Below are 15,179 nucleotides of genomic sequence, written 5' to 3'. Positions count from 1 at the left end.
ACACAACAGCCACTGTTCTTTGAGATGAGAATGCTCGATGCAAATTTTGAATTGAAGATCCTAATCTCATAGCTAAAGGTGGGGCAAAAACTCTGCCTCGGATGGTACGATTGTTTCCTTTCACAAAGGAATCACATCAGACGTAACATTCAGTGGAGTAATGAAAAGATTTCATTACTTCTTTATATGCAAACAGATATTAATTAGAAATTCCCATTGAACTATAATCATAAATAACAAATCAGCTGAGAAGTGATACACAGCTGCTCTTCAGCTCTTTATGTTTGATTCTTTTCTCTCCTGTTTTTTGAAGGTCAAGGTAGATGTCCCCAACTCTGATTTGTGTGTCTTTCCACAAAGCTTTCTTCATAGTCTGAATTAACTCCCTTTGAGTTTTGGAACCCTAAAGGAAAAAAAATATATATGGGAGACTCTCAGAAAAGCCTCAAGATTTGTGCTTCCTTCTTGGATGTGAACTACAGCTTTCACCAGTCCTCTCAGGAAAGGCAGAAGTGGCTCCAGCGTGTTACCAGGGAGACTGAAAACCTAATTTGCACATGTGTCAGCCTTCTGCACTAGGGAAATTAGTAACGATTTAATGATCTCTGTGGGACTCCTGTCCAACGGAAACAAAGAGCAGATACTGCAGAACCATTCCATACAGTGATCCAATGCAGCATTCAGTGTACGTGAAGACTAAGCACAGAAAAGAAAGAATGAAATCACTAAAAACAACTGGGATAAAAGAGGTGGCAGAAGCAAGGTCCTCTCACGTCTTGTGATATGGAAGACATGGTTTGTGGCACTCAGCCATCAGCATACGACGCTTTCTTATGCGCTGACGAGGCACAATTAATTCCTACAGCTGACAGGAGGGGAAGATTAGGTCTTTGTGCTGTGCTCCAAAATTCACAGTTCAAGTGACATTTTCTGGGTTGCTCAACAAGTTATGAAGGTGCCAGTGGATCTGAGAGGAGCAGGACCCTGAGAAGCTGCTGCCTCATTCCACAGGGCTGGTTCACCCCATGCTTAGTGAAGGAGTTTTTGTGCAAGCCACACAGTTATACTTTGCCAACAATTCAGCTAGAATCTATTTCTGATATTTCTTCAGGAAGAGAACACATCTTCCAGACTCTCATAATAAACTATTAATTACTATTACTACTACTACTCATTCCCATAATTTTGAGGAGAAACACTTAAAGGCATGAGAAACCGAGAGAAACAACTTCCTCCAGGGCTCCCCTAAGCTGAGACTCAAAGCACAGATTTGGCCTCCATTCACTGGTGCTGGAGATAAGAAGTGTCCCTTGTGCTTTGTCTGTCTGTCATGCAGGGTGAGTATGACTTTTTTATTAAAATGTTCACAGGTGTAAAAGCATTAGTGTAAAGGATGGTATGCCACCTGCAAATCAAATCTGTAAAAGTAATGGCATTAACTAAGCAAGGACCCAGATTAATCCAGACAGTTATACTGACAAATGCCACTAGTCATCCATCAATCTCTATTTCATATTTTGGGCCATATATTTTCTCATTTCTTAACACTAGACATCAACTGATACTTGCTGAAATGATAAAATTAACACAATAAATTTCCGAGCGGAAAAAAAATCACCTACTTGTGAAAAGAGGTCAACCTTTTTAACGTGGAGAGCACATTGTATATGTCATCGTCATCAGCTTCTTCTCCCTGAAAATGCAAGGAAGTACGTTCAGAGAGTTCAGCAGTCCAGCAGAACACATTACTGCACAGGAAGCAGCAGATTTCTTTGAAGGTTTATGTTAGCACCAAAACTGACTCCAAATTTTCCAATGACTTTTACCTAGATTCTATAATAATAATATTTAAATAACCACTGCATAGCATTAGGAAATAAGCAAGCTCATCTGATATTATTCAGCAGTATCACTGTGTTAATGCTCAAACTAGTATCCTCTAGCAGTAGAAATCACGCCCAAGAATAAAATCTGAAAAATCCTTATTTTACAAATCCTTATTTTACAAAAAGGACTGAACTGCAGTTTACCTATCAGCTGATGAATGTGCTGCAAGAATAAAGCCACGTGCTTACTTGCTCCACACTAGAAACCTGCAGATGTCAACAGCAAGTTTTTTAAGACGATCAGTGGGAAAATTTCTGTCCTTTCACATGCTTCATGGCTGTTTACTGTGTTACACACCCCATAATGCATGACCAGACTGACATACATTCAGAACTGGACGGAAGAGTGTTTGGTTGTTTTGTTTGTTTTTTGTTTCGTTTTTGTTGTTGTTCTTTTTTTGGGGTTTTTTGGTTTTTTTAGATTTTACAAATCTAGGGAAACAACAGTCCAAGAATAAATATTGCACAATTCAAGCAAAACTTTACATTCAAATTTAATTTTTACTTTCTGGCATTTTAAAATACTATTAGTCTAATATTTTACGCAAACTGAACAGCAATTTCTCTTAGTGAAACAAATGGAAACAAGGTACTTCCAAAACTTAATTTTTCCAACAACTTTCTGAAACAAGAAACCCATTTACAACAATTCTCCTCCACTTTATTTTGGCAACTTTTTGGTCATCTAAAAGCCTAACAAGACATTTTCCTGCCTTCAGATGCAATTGTCAATCTATGTTTCTGTCATAATCAACCTAGTTGGAAGCCATGAAGTAGTGGGATACTTGCTGGGCTACAAGTATGCACATTTTTGAATTTAAAATCTTGTTACAATGATGAAATAGATGTATTAAAATCAATTATTCTACCAAGTATCACCCAGCAAAGAATATCACGAAGGCCAACATTTCAAATCCTTGCTACCACTCTTTCTTGTTTCCTCCTATTTTTGTCTTGCTTTTGTCTGCGCACCTTTCTCTATGTGACATGTCTGACCTCTGCACTCCCTATTCCTTTGGGATCTAAAACTCTTAATTCTTAATTTCTCATATGACTTTCAGACACAACTTTTCTCTGAAATACTCAGGCCTCATCCCTCTCTCACCCAAGCGAATATACACAAAGATCATAAGCCCTTGCTTGCATTTCTCTACTCCTTCCCAAGCTGAGTAAAGGAAGGGGATACGTCGGAAGTATTTCAGAATTGCTGGCCAATGTTCCTTCACGAGCTCAGTCTCTGTTCTCTGCCCAGGAGTCTCAGTGCATCCTTCAGGGCATTTCGCACTGCACAAAGAGAAGTGAAGGGAAACGGAGTGGGAAGAAGCAGTTACTGGCCTCCGGATCCAACAGCAGTTAGTAACAAAGGAAAACTGCAGGAAAAGTTTTTCTCTCCTAGTTCTTCCCGAGCAGACTGGTGGGAAGCCGTTCATGGATCCCAGCATCTCATTGCTCTCACCTGATTCCCCCTGGGTAAAAAGTGAGGCCAGAGGGATCTTTCAAGCAGTGTCAGAAAGGGTGAGGACAGGAGTGCAGACCCATACAGCGTACCTAAATAAGTTAAGTAAAGATATGGAGTGTGTTTGCTGAACTGTCTCAACATTCACGTATCTCTAGTCTAAACCAGCTGGACCTAAATGCTTTGCTGGCATAACTGATCTGACATGTGGGCGGGGGGCAGAAGAGAGGTAGGTTTCCAATCTCCTTTCACCTTTACTGCTGCAGAGCTGGAATGCAGTTCTTTGAGGTCCAGAGACCACACTGGCCGTGGAAAAGGACTCCCTAAGAAGGGTTTCTGAAAATACACAGCTAGGGACTGCGAGGTAGCAAAGGACAGGACAGCACTGGATCTCCTCAGATCAGAGAATCCAAGAACAAGGGGACTGATGCTACAGTAAAACAAACTCAATGCTAACTGGACTGCTGGCTTCCAGAAGACTGTGTGGATGACAGAAACGGAGCTGACGGAACTAGAGGACTGGTTCTTGTCTTGACTCCTCTTCAAAGCTGCTGTGTGGAGGAGAATGGGTAAGTCAGAGAAAGAGCAGCTGCCGTACAGCAGGAGCAATCTAAGTGTTCCTGTATTTGCTAACTGAGTTCAGGATTATAGTTGAAAAAATTATCTGTGGGTGTCTCAGCAATACTAATAAAATGGTGAGTGGATCTTTTCCTGGGTGAAACTATCCAGGGAACAGAATGCCATCTCTGAATCCTTGAATTGATCCACAGATCAATAACGTCTATACAGCTGAACAGCATGGAATCTTGAAGGGGGCTGTTCCAAAAAAGCCGCCTGTCCTCAGACAGACCTAATTTCTCTTTGTTTCACTGGCTGTTACATGACTCCGCCCAGAGAGAACAAACATGGCATTTGCTTTGGAGAAGTTCCAAAATAAAAATTATAAATATATAAAATGATGAGAAAAAGCTGAGACATTTTCATCATGTCTTACGACAAGAGAGTAAACAGAAATGGCAAGACAATGTCAAAAAACTGGGATTCCACTTGCTTCTTGGTCTGATTCTTGAAAAAGCATTTTCTTCCATCTCGAGGCAAGACCACGTGAATGAGATGCTTTTTGCTGATCTGAGCTCGGCTGTGGAGAATCTTCAGCTTATATCTCCAAGAGCCAGGTTTGGAGAAACAACATAGAAGATTTGTCCCCGCATACAGAGCCAGACTGAACCTTGATGTTGGATGTGTGGGTAGTGAAAAATGTGAGGACCTTACTATAGCTCCTAAACCTCTGTCAGTGGGTACCAATGGAAACAGCAAAGGCCACTATTTACGGTCATCAGTTGCTGGGCAGCTGGTGTGGAAAACTCAGCTGATTCTGATGATGGATCTTTCTCAGCAACAGATGCTCCAAAGTTTTTGTCTCAGAGTTTTTGGTCCTGTTGGTCAGACTTGAGGAACTTCAAAAATCCATGGCTATTGAAACAGACAGCTAAGACGTGTAAGGTGGCATTAGCTGAAAGGATTCCCTTGCCACACACAAATGGGCAGAGATGTAGCACGAATTCTGGAATGTCTTTTCAGGTTCTGCTCAGAAGTTTCTGAGAAAGTACATATAAAATCACAGACAGGTAGACAGCAAAGTAAATGTATTCTATCAAAGAATGTACAGTGGCTCACTAACTCCTCTGGGTTGTGGAGTGCCTGCTTCCTGCATGCACTGCCTTTTTCACTCATGTACGTTCCTACAGCAACAGACAAATTTTTATTTACTCTGCAATGTGACAAGGCATACATAGAGTATGCTTGTATGTGGCATATTATTTAAAGATAGGAAAAAAGCTTCTTTAATACCGAATTCTAAAATAGAGACTGTATCTTAACTTTCTATAAATGTACATCAAAAATTAAATGTATCTGCCACAGTGCAGTGCATGACTAGAAGAAGTGAAGAGAAAGCTCTATGCAGCCCTGAAGTTATGTTTAAAAAGCATAAGAACTACAACAAATTAAGTAGTGCTACACAAAGTCAAACTAATGTAAAGCAAGAAAAAATGAGTAAGGTTTCTATTCTTATTTAATGTATTCTGTCTTATGCACTTTGAAGGATAAATTCTTACAAGTAAATCCCAGGAACCTCCAGGTTTCAGGCCGGTATCTTTATTTCATTCTTCCCAGAGCTCTTTCAATATGCCATTATAAATATTTTACTAAATCCTCTCTTCCATTCAAGACATAATCCAATCTCAACTCTGCTGCCTGCATATCCATTTGGGACTACTGGAATCACCATGAGCATTAATCTAAATGCACCTTTTCCTGCATTTTTCATCAGCTTTCACCCATTCATGCATTTAATTTCTTACATGGACTGTTTAAATACTGGACTAAATTTTCAGAAGCAGGACTGTCCCATGGTCTTTGTTTTACAGCATCAATGTGTTGTAGGCTTCATGCTTACTCCAAGGGATTTTCTACATGGAGACACAGCTCCAAATAACTATGAAATAGTTCGTGAGGATGTTTTTCTGCAGTTTATCCTAGCATATTTTAGGCAGTCTAACAAAATTCATCTTAAGAAAACAAACCTCCTGCAGCAGATCCTCTACAGAATGGTTGAATCGATCCACAAATTCATCAATAAGTTGGCTGTGGGCTATGTCAACTCTGTTCTGGATTGTATATTCTTCACTACAGAGTATGCTGTAGGTTTTGCTACAGGCTTCGAGAACATCTGATTCCACATGCTTTTCCACAACAAACTTAATCTGTTTCAGTAAGGCATCCAGATGCTGTAGATCAGAACAGAAGTTCAGCTTTTACCTGAACAATGAAACTCAAAGAAAAGTCATTCAAAGAACTCACAGATCAAGGTTAGACTATTAATATGCCGAACGAAGGCATAGTACTGTGTGACTAGAATAGTAATCAGATCCTTGAAAGCAACCAGACTTCTCGCCCAATGTACTATACCTTTTCCATTCTGCCCGTGCTATAGATTTCCAGATCAAAATACTGAGGGATTTGCAGGAGATTTGCAACCTTCTCGGCATCAGCAGAGTACTAGAACAGCATTGAAACAAAACATAAAAATAGTGAAGTAAAAATAAACACCTATAATACAGAATAAAAGTTTCCAGACCGCTGTAAATACCAGGGAGAGATTTATTTTATTGAAAAACGTACCTTGGATAGCAACAGAGGAAGTGCAATAATGAAATGCTCAGTCAACTTATTTCTGTCATCTATCTGAGTTTTTCTTTCTTTTGCTGTCAAGACCTGCAAATCATCAAAAATAACTAAATACAATTTCTGCATATAGCATTCATTAATTTTTCTGAAGTTTGTATTACAAACAAAAATCCATGCAAGTGTATTTTTAATAAATCAAAAGAGGAGGGAATAAAAAACTCAAACGCATTTGGACTGAAGAGTGATTAAATGGGAGGATCATGTGTCCTAAGAAGCCATGATTGAGAAGGAAAATATCACGTCATCCAGCATGATATTGTCTCAACACATCAACATATTTTAGGACTGAAATTCAACTATAACCCAAGTCAGTGGAAGTTTTGCTATTGCTTCCAAGCGAATTGAGCTCTGGCTTTCACACATTAAACAATGTGTTAATGTAAGACCTCAGGGCGGACTGAAGTATAATTAAGAAAACCAAAACCAAACCACACTGTAACAGTGATTTTCATTAGCAGATTCACGGTCTCATCTCTAAAAGGGAATGTAATTCTCAGTGAGAACATACATCCAAGTTCACAGAACTCACAAATTGCAGTGACAGATATACTGAAGCTACTAATGCTGTCATAGCAAAACTACCTTGAAACAATGAATACAGAGACAATAATCAAAACAGCATGCTTCATAAAAGCTTGGATCTGGCTTCTTGGCTTCAGAAAAGGAGAGAACACTTTTGAAAACAAATAATGATAATAAAATATTCAAGTTAGCTAATGATTTATGTATAGCAAAGCTGCCAGACTGCACAATAAGGGTTACAAGCTAAAGTCAGAGAATAAACTATTTCACAAGAAGGTGAGTGCGTAATTAGAAATCTGCTCCCATTTGAACTCAAAAGAATATGCTAGCGAGATCATGAGAACATGACAAACCTCTACTGACAAGTCAGAGATTCCTGCAGTTACCATCCCACAACTCATGACCTAACTGAAAAGAAGCAAAAGCTAAATGTCACACCTACATCTCTCTAAGTGAGGAGGAACAGCTGGAAATAAAACATGTGCTTGGATGTCAGGTAGCCTATTGTGTCAGCAGGAATCCCGTGAAGGGGAACAGACTTGTAACCAGGGTAAGAAACCACTTCCATAGCACGTGGCAGACAGCTGGATGCACACAGCAGCAACCACAGCTCCTGTACCAACTCACGGTGCAGCCCCACCCATGCCAGCAAAAGCCACGAGCTCAACGGAAGGCAACACAAATGCAGCCAGCAAGTCAGGCTCCCACCCCCTAACAACCCAGTCACATTCTGGTGACCAAGCATCGCTATTCAGTGGTGCTATTAATTAATCTGGGTCCCTAGGATGATCTTGAGGCTCTTTTGATCACCCTTCAGAATTTTACTGAAGTGTTTTCTTTACCTTTGAAGAAATACAGACATTGAAAATCTAAGACTAAGCAATTTGCTGAACTTCAGTGAACTGAACTTTAGTAGATCTCTTGAGATAGAAAAATTACCCGGAAAGCTAATAGTGACATTATTTGCTGCTCCAAACAGAAAATACAAACATGACATTTTTGTTAAATTTAGAGGTTGCTTACATTGCTAGAATGGTTTGCAGCTAGAGACAAAACACAGCTGAGCTGTCCTTACAATACAGTTTTGGTAACACAGGACAATACATGCTTGTGTAAATTTGAGTAAGCGCTTTCATAGATTCCCCCCTGAATTCACCACTGAAATGTTTTAATAGATTAGGAATTTCTCAGAATATGCTTTATAAATTAAGGTACAAAAAGCATGCTTAAATTGATGGTTTCTTGGAGCTTTTCGTGGGATGCTGTTTCTGGACATGAGGCTAATCTGGTTTTGGCACATAAAGATTAAGAAGCTAAGTAGCTGCATTTACTTTAGCAATAAAAAATGCTAAATCTACCTCCAGATTTCACCTTTGTTCAGTCTGTGCTTCTTTAATAAATTTATGATTATTCAGAACAGAACCTAACAGAAGTACCAAATGTTCACATGGGTTTTTTCCATTTCAGTCTAACCTAACTAAGAGGAGGACTACCAAAAATCAGGGAAACCCGTCTGGGAAGCTAAGACTCTTTTGGAAAGTGGATGCTGTATTTATGGAGAATGCAGCTGAAAGCCCATTGATCAGCCTGACCTTGTAACGTATACTGAAATGCGGAAAAGCACATGCCCACCCTTAGGAATGGAATCCCATGATGCCCAAACAGTCACTATAAAATAAACGAAAGAGGCAGCTAGATTGCAACTGGCCAGAATGTCTAACTCTTAAATTTTTAGGGCGCTTAGTGGAAGAGATCAAAGAGGATGGGTACATAAAACTACAGATGTGTTCAGGATGGTCCCAGGCCCACCCCTCCTGCTCAGTGCAGAGCCAGCTCAAGGGCCAGACCAGGGTGCTCAGGGCTTTGTCCAGTCAGGTCTTCAAAACTGCCAAAGATGGAAACTGCACAAATTCTCAGCTTCTGTTCCAGAGCTGAACTACTCTGATGATGAAGATACTGATCGCTTTTTCTGCAATTTTTACGTCCATATTGGCAGCATGTTCCTTTTTATGGAAGACAGTCAGGGGTAATCTTGTTCTGCTCCTAAGGTGTACACTTTCAATTCTAATCTAGACTTAACATTCAGGGCTGTAGATGTGGGTACATTATAAGCATAAGCCAGGGGTATGATAAAAAGAACATCTAACAAATCATTAAATTCAGATTTCCATGCTGAAAATTGATATTCCTTAACTTCGCAATGCAAAACCCCAAATGTCACAAACAAACAAAAGCCTAAACATGTTCAGAAACAGAATTTTTACTATTTTTCTTAAAAAATATTCACATGAAACAGTAAACACTGATTATAAAAATCTAGTTTAAGTGTCAAAATGTGGCATTGGAGATGAATATTTCATGTTACTATAGTAAAATACACAGGTCCGAGCTACCTATTGCAGTACCACTTACTCTTTTGCCAGTGCCTCTGCCTACTGGAGGATGTGCTTCAGCAGCTTGTCTGATTGTACACACCATCAGCTCAATAAGAGCACTCTCCTGCCGGTCAGACATTGCTATGGAGAGAAAAGAGCAGGTAACAGCAGTTCTGATGCGTGTGCAAGACATCTTAAAGAAGACAAATCTGTGAATGCAGTTGTAAAGCACAGGGTACAGAGAACAATGCAGACAACGTAATTTTATCCCATTCATGAAACCAATGCTTTCTTCCTTGCTCTTTGAATTACCATTCACTTAATCTCCAAATGGATATGGCAGAACTGAAACTTCAGAGAAATGCAGTCTGGAAAAAGGATGAATGAAAGGGAATATAACAAAGATCTACAAAACAAAGAGCATCATGGAGGACAGAGCGCGACTGACTGCTCACTGTCACTTCCTTCTAAAATTTTCTCACTATCATGCGGTATTACTTCCATCGTTTGGGAACTACTTCTGGTCATATCTAGAGGATCAAACCCCACTAGGCTATGCAGAAACAAAGAACCAAAGTGCCTAATTTCCTAAGGAAATTGCCATATAAATACCACAATTGTAGCATGTGGACACAAAGGGTCAGAATTTAAAACACTGAGATGATCAGCACATGATGCTAGGAAGCAGTAAGAGTACATCTGTTTTTCAACCACCTAACCCCTGCAAAGGTCCCTGAAGCAGAAGAATTCTGAAGGCAAATCAGATAATGACACTCATTATCATTACTGACTCTTTGCCACCAACCTCCCTGGCTACCCTGTGCACACAGATCTATTATTAGCCACAGATCTATTATTAGCCAAAGGAGATTCAAAACCAATAGCAAAATAATCCCCTTATTTTTTTTTCCTCTTGAGAATTCATTAGGTTTTAACATTTCTGGAAAAGCCCCATATTTAATTAACACCACCTGAAGAGCCTGTTTATTCAAAATTGTATTAGCTATTTAGTTTATTGAAATGTTCATGTATGCATTAAGTTATTTAAATATTCAGATCAGAAGAAGTCCTAGCCTTTAATATTAGCGACCCACAGTACAGCAGACTTCACAAGATGAAAAATTGAGTGCAAAAAATCTGCTTTTGAAGCAAACTTCATTAAAACGGGTTAAACTAAAATCTTCTTCAAATATGCTTTCTACACAAACCACAACACAAATATCTCTATCACCCACAGTGGAACATCTTTTTAATGAATAATTAACAATATTGTGCAATATCAATGAAGTATAGAGGTTGAACAGCTACCTTCCTCTCCTTGGACTGGTTCCTCCAAGAGCAATTCTGTCATACATTCCCAGTCTTTCAAGAGTTCTTGAGAGCTCTCCCACAAACTGTCCACCAAATAGGCTGCATGTTCATGCAACTAGAAAATCCAAAGCAACCGTCAGTACAGTATTCTGGTACAAGCAGCAGTTCTTCAACTGTCACAATCATTTGGCCATGGAGAGTGTCCTGGGCACGTACTCTTATTTTACTTGGAAAGAAAATTCAGTTTGAAACTAACTCTGGAAGGTCTTCTTCCAACCGAATGACACAACTGCATGACAATGGGGATATGTTTTAATGCAAAATGGAATAAAAACAAATTGACCTTCTTTTCCATAAAGCAGCTTGTTTGTGAAATCTTTTTTCTCAGCATTATGACCTAGAAACTGTAAACTTACTTTCCCTCAATTTCTTACTGCATTATAAAAAGGAAAGATGGTGACATGTGAGACTAAAAAAGGGTTGTAATATATGTGTTTTTAACAGGCATTTGCTTTTCATACATGGGGCTACATGCTCAGAAAACAGTAGCAGAAATCCTACTGATTTCAGGGGGTATGGAACTAACACTAACTGCAAAAAATATTTCTATGTGAATTAGCACAACTGTTGTAAAGTGAGAAAAATAACCCACAGGCTTCCACTGTTTTATAAACACATCTTCAACCACTATCAAAAAGTAACAAGCACAATACACAGATCTGATTTGCTTGCCAGGCACGGACTGACTTCTTAACAGAAAACATCTAAGAGTGTAGGGAAGGAGGTGTCGGTACATTTAATTACTCTTCTGTTTCTGACAGCTCTGGGCAAAATGTCATGAGCTTCCTGATGCTTGTCACAGGTTTACCTGTTCCCTCTCCTGAAGGTCCCCTCTCAGATTGCAGTGCTGACATCCTCTAGTCCTATGCAGATGGAAACTCCCTATTCTCTAACTCTTTACTAAAACTGGAGTCATAATATTCTGCCTTAGTTCTAACAACTCTCTCAAAAACAGCAATAGCAAAAACGAGCCCTGAGAGCGAAGCGATCTCAGGGAGCAGCACATGGCTTGCATGGGAAGGCACTTTGCTGATCATGGCTTTGGGAGCAAAGCCGAGTTTCTTTTCTCCTCAGAAGGATAGACAAGCTTAACACTAGGTAACTCCCAATCACACACACTCAGATATAAGGTATTTTCACCAGAAAATACAACGATCTATTAAAATCTAACTTTTTAAGAAGCTGCAACTAAAAATACATTCAGATAGTAGACTGAAGGCTCACACAGGTAGCGACATTTCATACAGACTTAACTTGCAGGTTTATAAAGTGTTTCCAAAAAATATTAACATTAACACTGTACCTAAATGTTATCCTTCCTTCCCAGAATCTCTGATTGTGTTTCTTTTCATCCTTACAGTCAAATCTCTTGTTCAAAGCTTCATAACAATTAAAATACTCGATTGCAACACCGTTCCTTTTGCTTTTTACACAAAATATATTACTCTCCCTTCTGCAAAGAAACATTTCTGTCGTTCCTTTCTTTCAGTCTTCCTTTGCCCACTTCTTTATTACTAAATCAAAAGTACAAATTTTAAACCTTTCCTCCTCCGTCTTCAGAGAATCCTGTACCTAACAGTTTATTTTCTAGAGTTTTCCTCTGCCCCACTGCCACTCCCCACCTAAATTATTATTCGTATGCCTACCATAAAACTTCCCATCTACGCTATCTCTATAGACACAACCTATGGGCACAATCCCATCCTGTACGTGTTCATCAAACACTTAATGTCATTGTCTATATGCTTGCAGTCTCCACCCATTTTCAAGATGCAGCTGTGTAAAGCCCTGAACAACTTAATCTAATCTCACACCTGACTCTGCTTTGAGCTAGTGACCCTCAGGTCCCTTCCACTCTCAATGATTCTATGATTCTAAAAATAATTTGAGATATTAGGTAATTTTGGTCTGTTTTCAGTTCAAATGACTTCACTCCCTAAAGAGTAACTCCAGAGGTATACTCCTTACATGGTTATCTCAAAAAAAGAACCAGTTACATTTCTATGTAGCAATGAATACTGGTAGCCACCATACCACCAGCAATGCAGTACTGAGTAGAGCGGGGACATGCAAGAGCAAAATAAACCATGAAGAAGATTTTGAGCTGAATCTGCTTGATAGACAAGAAAATGGGGGGCAGGGCAAAGAGCATACAGTATTTTTGAAATTATGAAAAAAGTGAAAAGAAAGATAACTTGTTACTGTATGTTGGTAAATCACTCCTTAAGTTCCAGGTTTTATTACACATGTAAAGGTTAAAAATGAATTTTTTACCTCACTTTCAAGAAAGAAAAGAACCAACATTCTAATAAGGTTTCCATTTGGACTATTTCGCCCCCTCCTCTTTGCTAGAGCCTCTTCAGCTTGGGGATCATGTCTGCTGAACAGTCTAAAAATAAGCAAAAGGAGCTATCATGTTTATCAAAACAAATCTCATTTCTGCAATAATATGTTGAGCACTCATTCTTGATATAGTAATTTGTTGATAAAACACAGTGAAAGTATCTCAGGCTATTTCTTTCAAGGGAAAGAGGACATGACCTCTGCCTGTCTGAAGAGATGAATTTATCTTCAGAGACTTCAAGTTCACAGGGCTGGAAGGATTTCACACAGGAAAAAGCTCTCCAAAACATATTTATACTGAAAGATTTTGCAGAGTTTTACAGATCTGCATAATTTGTATAGTTTTGCATTTGTAACTTATCAAGTCTTACAAGGGTGGTAGCAGTTAATCCCCTAGTGCCTTAAGAACTAAGGTTGTATCTTCACTGTGGTCACACAGACTGGGATATGGTATCAACAAACTTGACATCCCATTAAACAACTAGCCTCAGGTACCAGTAGCAGCATAAAGGATAAAGCAAGCTACCAGTCAAGTATCTGGGGTTTTTTTCAGGCAAATTATACATTCTGCACTGAATTCCTTGATGCGTGGCTAATTCCAAAGCACTTTCAATGCTCAAATTTGCTAGCTTATGGAGATCTCAGATGTGCCTACAGTACAGTTACAGCAATGATTCTTTTACTTTGAAAAGTTTGAAAACCGTTCCTTGGTTTTACAGTGAAACTGCAGTCATAAAGCAAATTAAAAATGTGAAACAGTATTCTCATTTCACTATTATAACTCACTGAAAAGAGAAGGATGAGTTAGACACAAACTCATTGTAGTTAAAGACATCACCTCTTCCCTCCTCCTTACTTTAGTAGATAAGAAATTAGTACCTCTGCAGGTGCTGAAGTATCTTAAAACATGCACCTCAGGGCTGAGCCAGGGATCCTCTCTATTATTTGCTTTCCTTTGCTAACTACAGAGGGAAAATGATATTTAAATGTACAAAATTAGGTCAGATAAATCCCACCTCAAAGGCCTAAACAGATTCTAACTTGTTTAAATGGAGCACCAGCTCTTATGTGTCAGTAGAAACCAAGAGAAACGAGTGCTGGGAATGGGACAATCTTCTCTCAATGCTGTTTACCTTGAGAGACATTCATAGAACACCGAATTGTATCTTGTTGTCAAGGAAAGTTACCTTAAGTGCACTAAGGAGCAGACACGTCTTCATTTACCTTTGAGGCATTTTTCAAAATTATTTTATCACATATTAATTAACAAAGGAATTTTCGCACATATTTTTAAAAAGAACCTATCTCTTTCCTACAACTTGTAAAATGTCGTGTAGGAAACGAAATATAATTAAATTTTGTAAATTAATTCCTTGAAACAAATAATGCCTGATCACAAAGATGGAATTCCAGAAATCCACCAAAGAAAACTTTCAATTACAGTGTGGACTTCTATATCACCAATGGAACACAGAAAATTAGAACACTGGCAAAGGAAAACTGATGTTTTTACGTAACCTTTTTACTGTGTATCTTGTCATGAAAAATTAGGTAACCTGGATTCTGATTTAAATACTCTATAAATATATTAAAGAACTCTAATGTCACAACCTATGAGGGGAAAAAATAAAAATAATGCTGAAATATTTTTAACTGCAAATACTAAAGTGAAAATGTTAACTCCTATGATGTGGAAATGTCCTGGTCATAGTTACTTATGTGGTATGATTTACACCCCTGGAAAAGCTAGCTCATTGCCTTTGGCACAGTGGGTACGTGAAAGGAGTAACCACAGTGGAATGTATTTTTAGGGGAAGTCAGTGAGTTTAGAAACAAATTTCTTACTTATTACTACACCAAAAAACTCTCACATTCACAATTTTGAAATAAACTGGTTTAAAACTTTATAAAAATGATGACTGCCTATCAGGTAGACCATCAGGAATGTATAGGCCCTATATACATATATCATTGCAA

General features: G+C 38.7%; 1 protein-coding gene across 3 annotated transcripts in view; it reads right to left on the bottom strand.

Annotated features, from left to right (window-relative positions):
- Window positions 1-15,179, bottom strand: part of STAG1 (STAG1 cohesin complex component) — a 198,063-nt gene that overhangs the window by 41,129 nt on the left and 141,755 nt on the right. For all 3 annotated transcript variants that reach the window (XM_075417654.1, XM_075417653.1, XM_075417652.1), the window contains 7 exons: window positions 13,134-13,248; window positions 10,797-10,914; window positions 9,526-9,629; window positions 6,526-6,618; window positions 6,313-6,402; window positions 5,928-6,131; window positions 1,623-1,693 (listed from right to left, as the gene is read on the bottom strand). In XM_075417654.1, the coding sequence (XP_075273769.1) occupies window positions 1,623-1,693; window positions 5,928-6,131; window positions 6,313-6,402; window positions 6,526-6,618; window positions 9,526-9,629; window positions 10,797-10,914; window positions 13,134-13,248 (795 nt within the window). The remainder of the gene's footprint in view (window positions 1-1,622; window positions 1,694-5,927; window positions 6,132-6,312; window positions 6,403-6,525; window positions 6,619-9,525; window positions 9,630-10,796; window positions 10,915-13,133; window positions 13,249-15,179) is intronic.

Source organism: Opisthocomus hoazin, chromosome 4, assembly GCF_030867145.1.
Source record: "Opisthocomus hoazin isolate bOpiHoa1 chromosome 4, bOpiHoa1.hap1, whole genome shotgun sequence".
Classification (NCBI taxonomy): Eukaryota; Metazoa; Chordata; class Aves; order Opisthocomiformes; family Opisthocomidae; genus Opisthocomus; species Opisthocomus hoazin.
The sequence above is the reverse complement of the archived record's forward strand: the minus strand, read 5'-3'. Positions and strand labels throughout refer to the sequence as shown.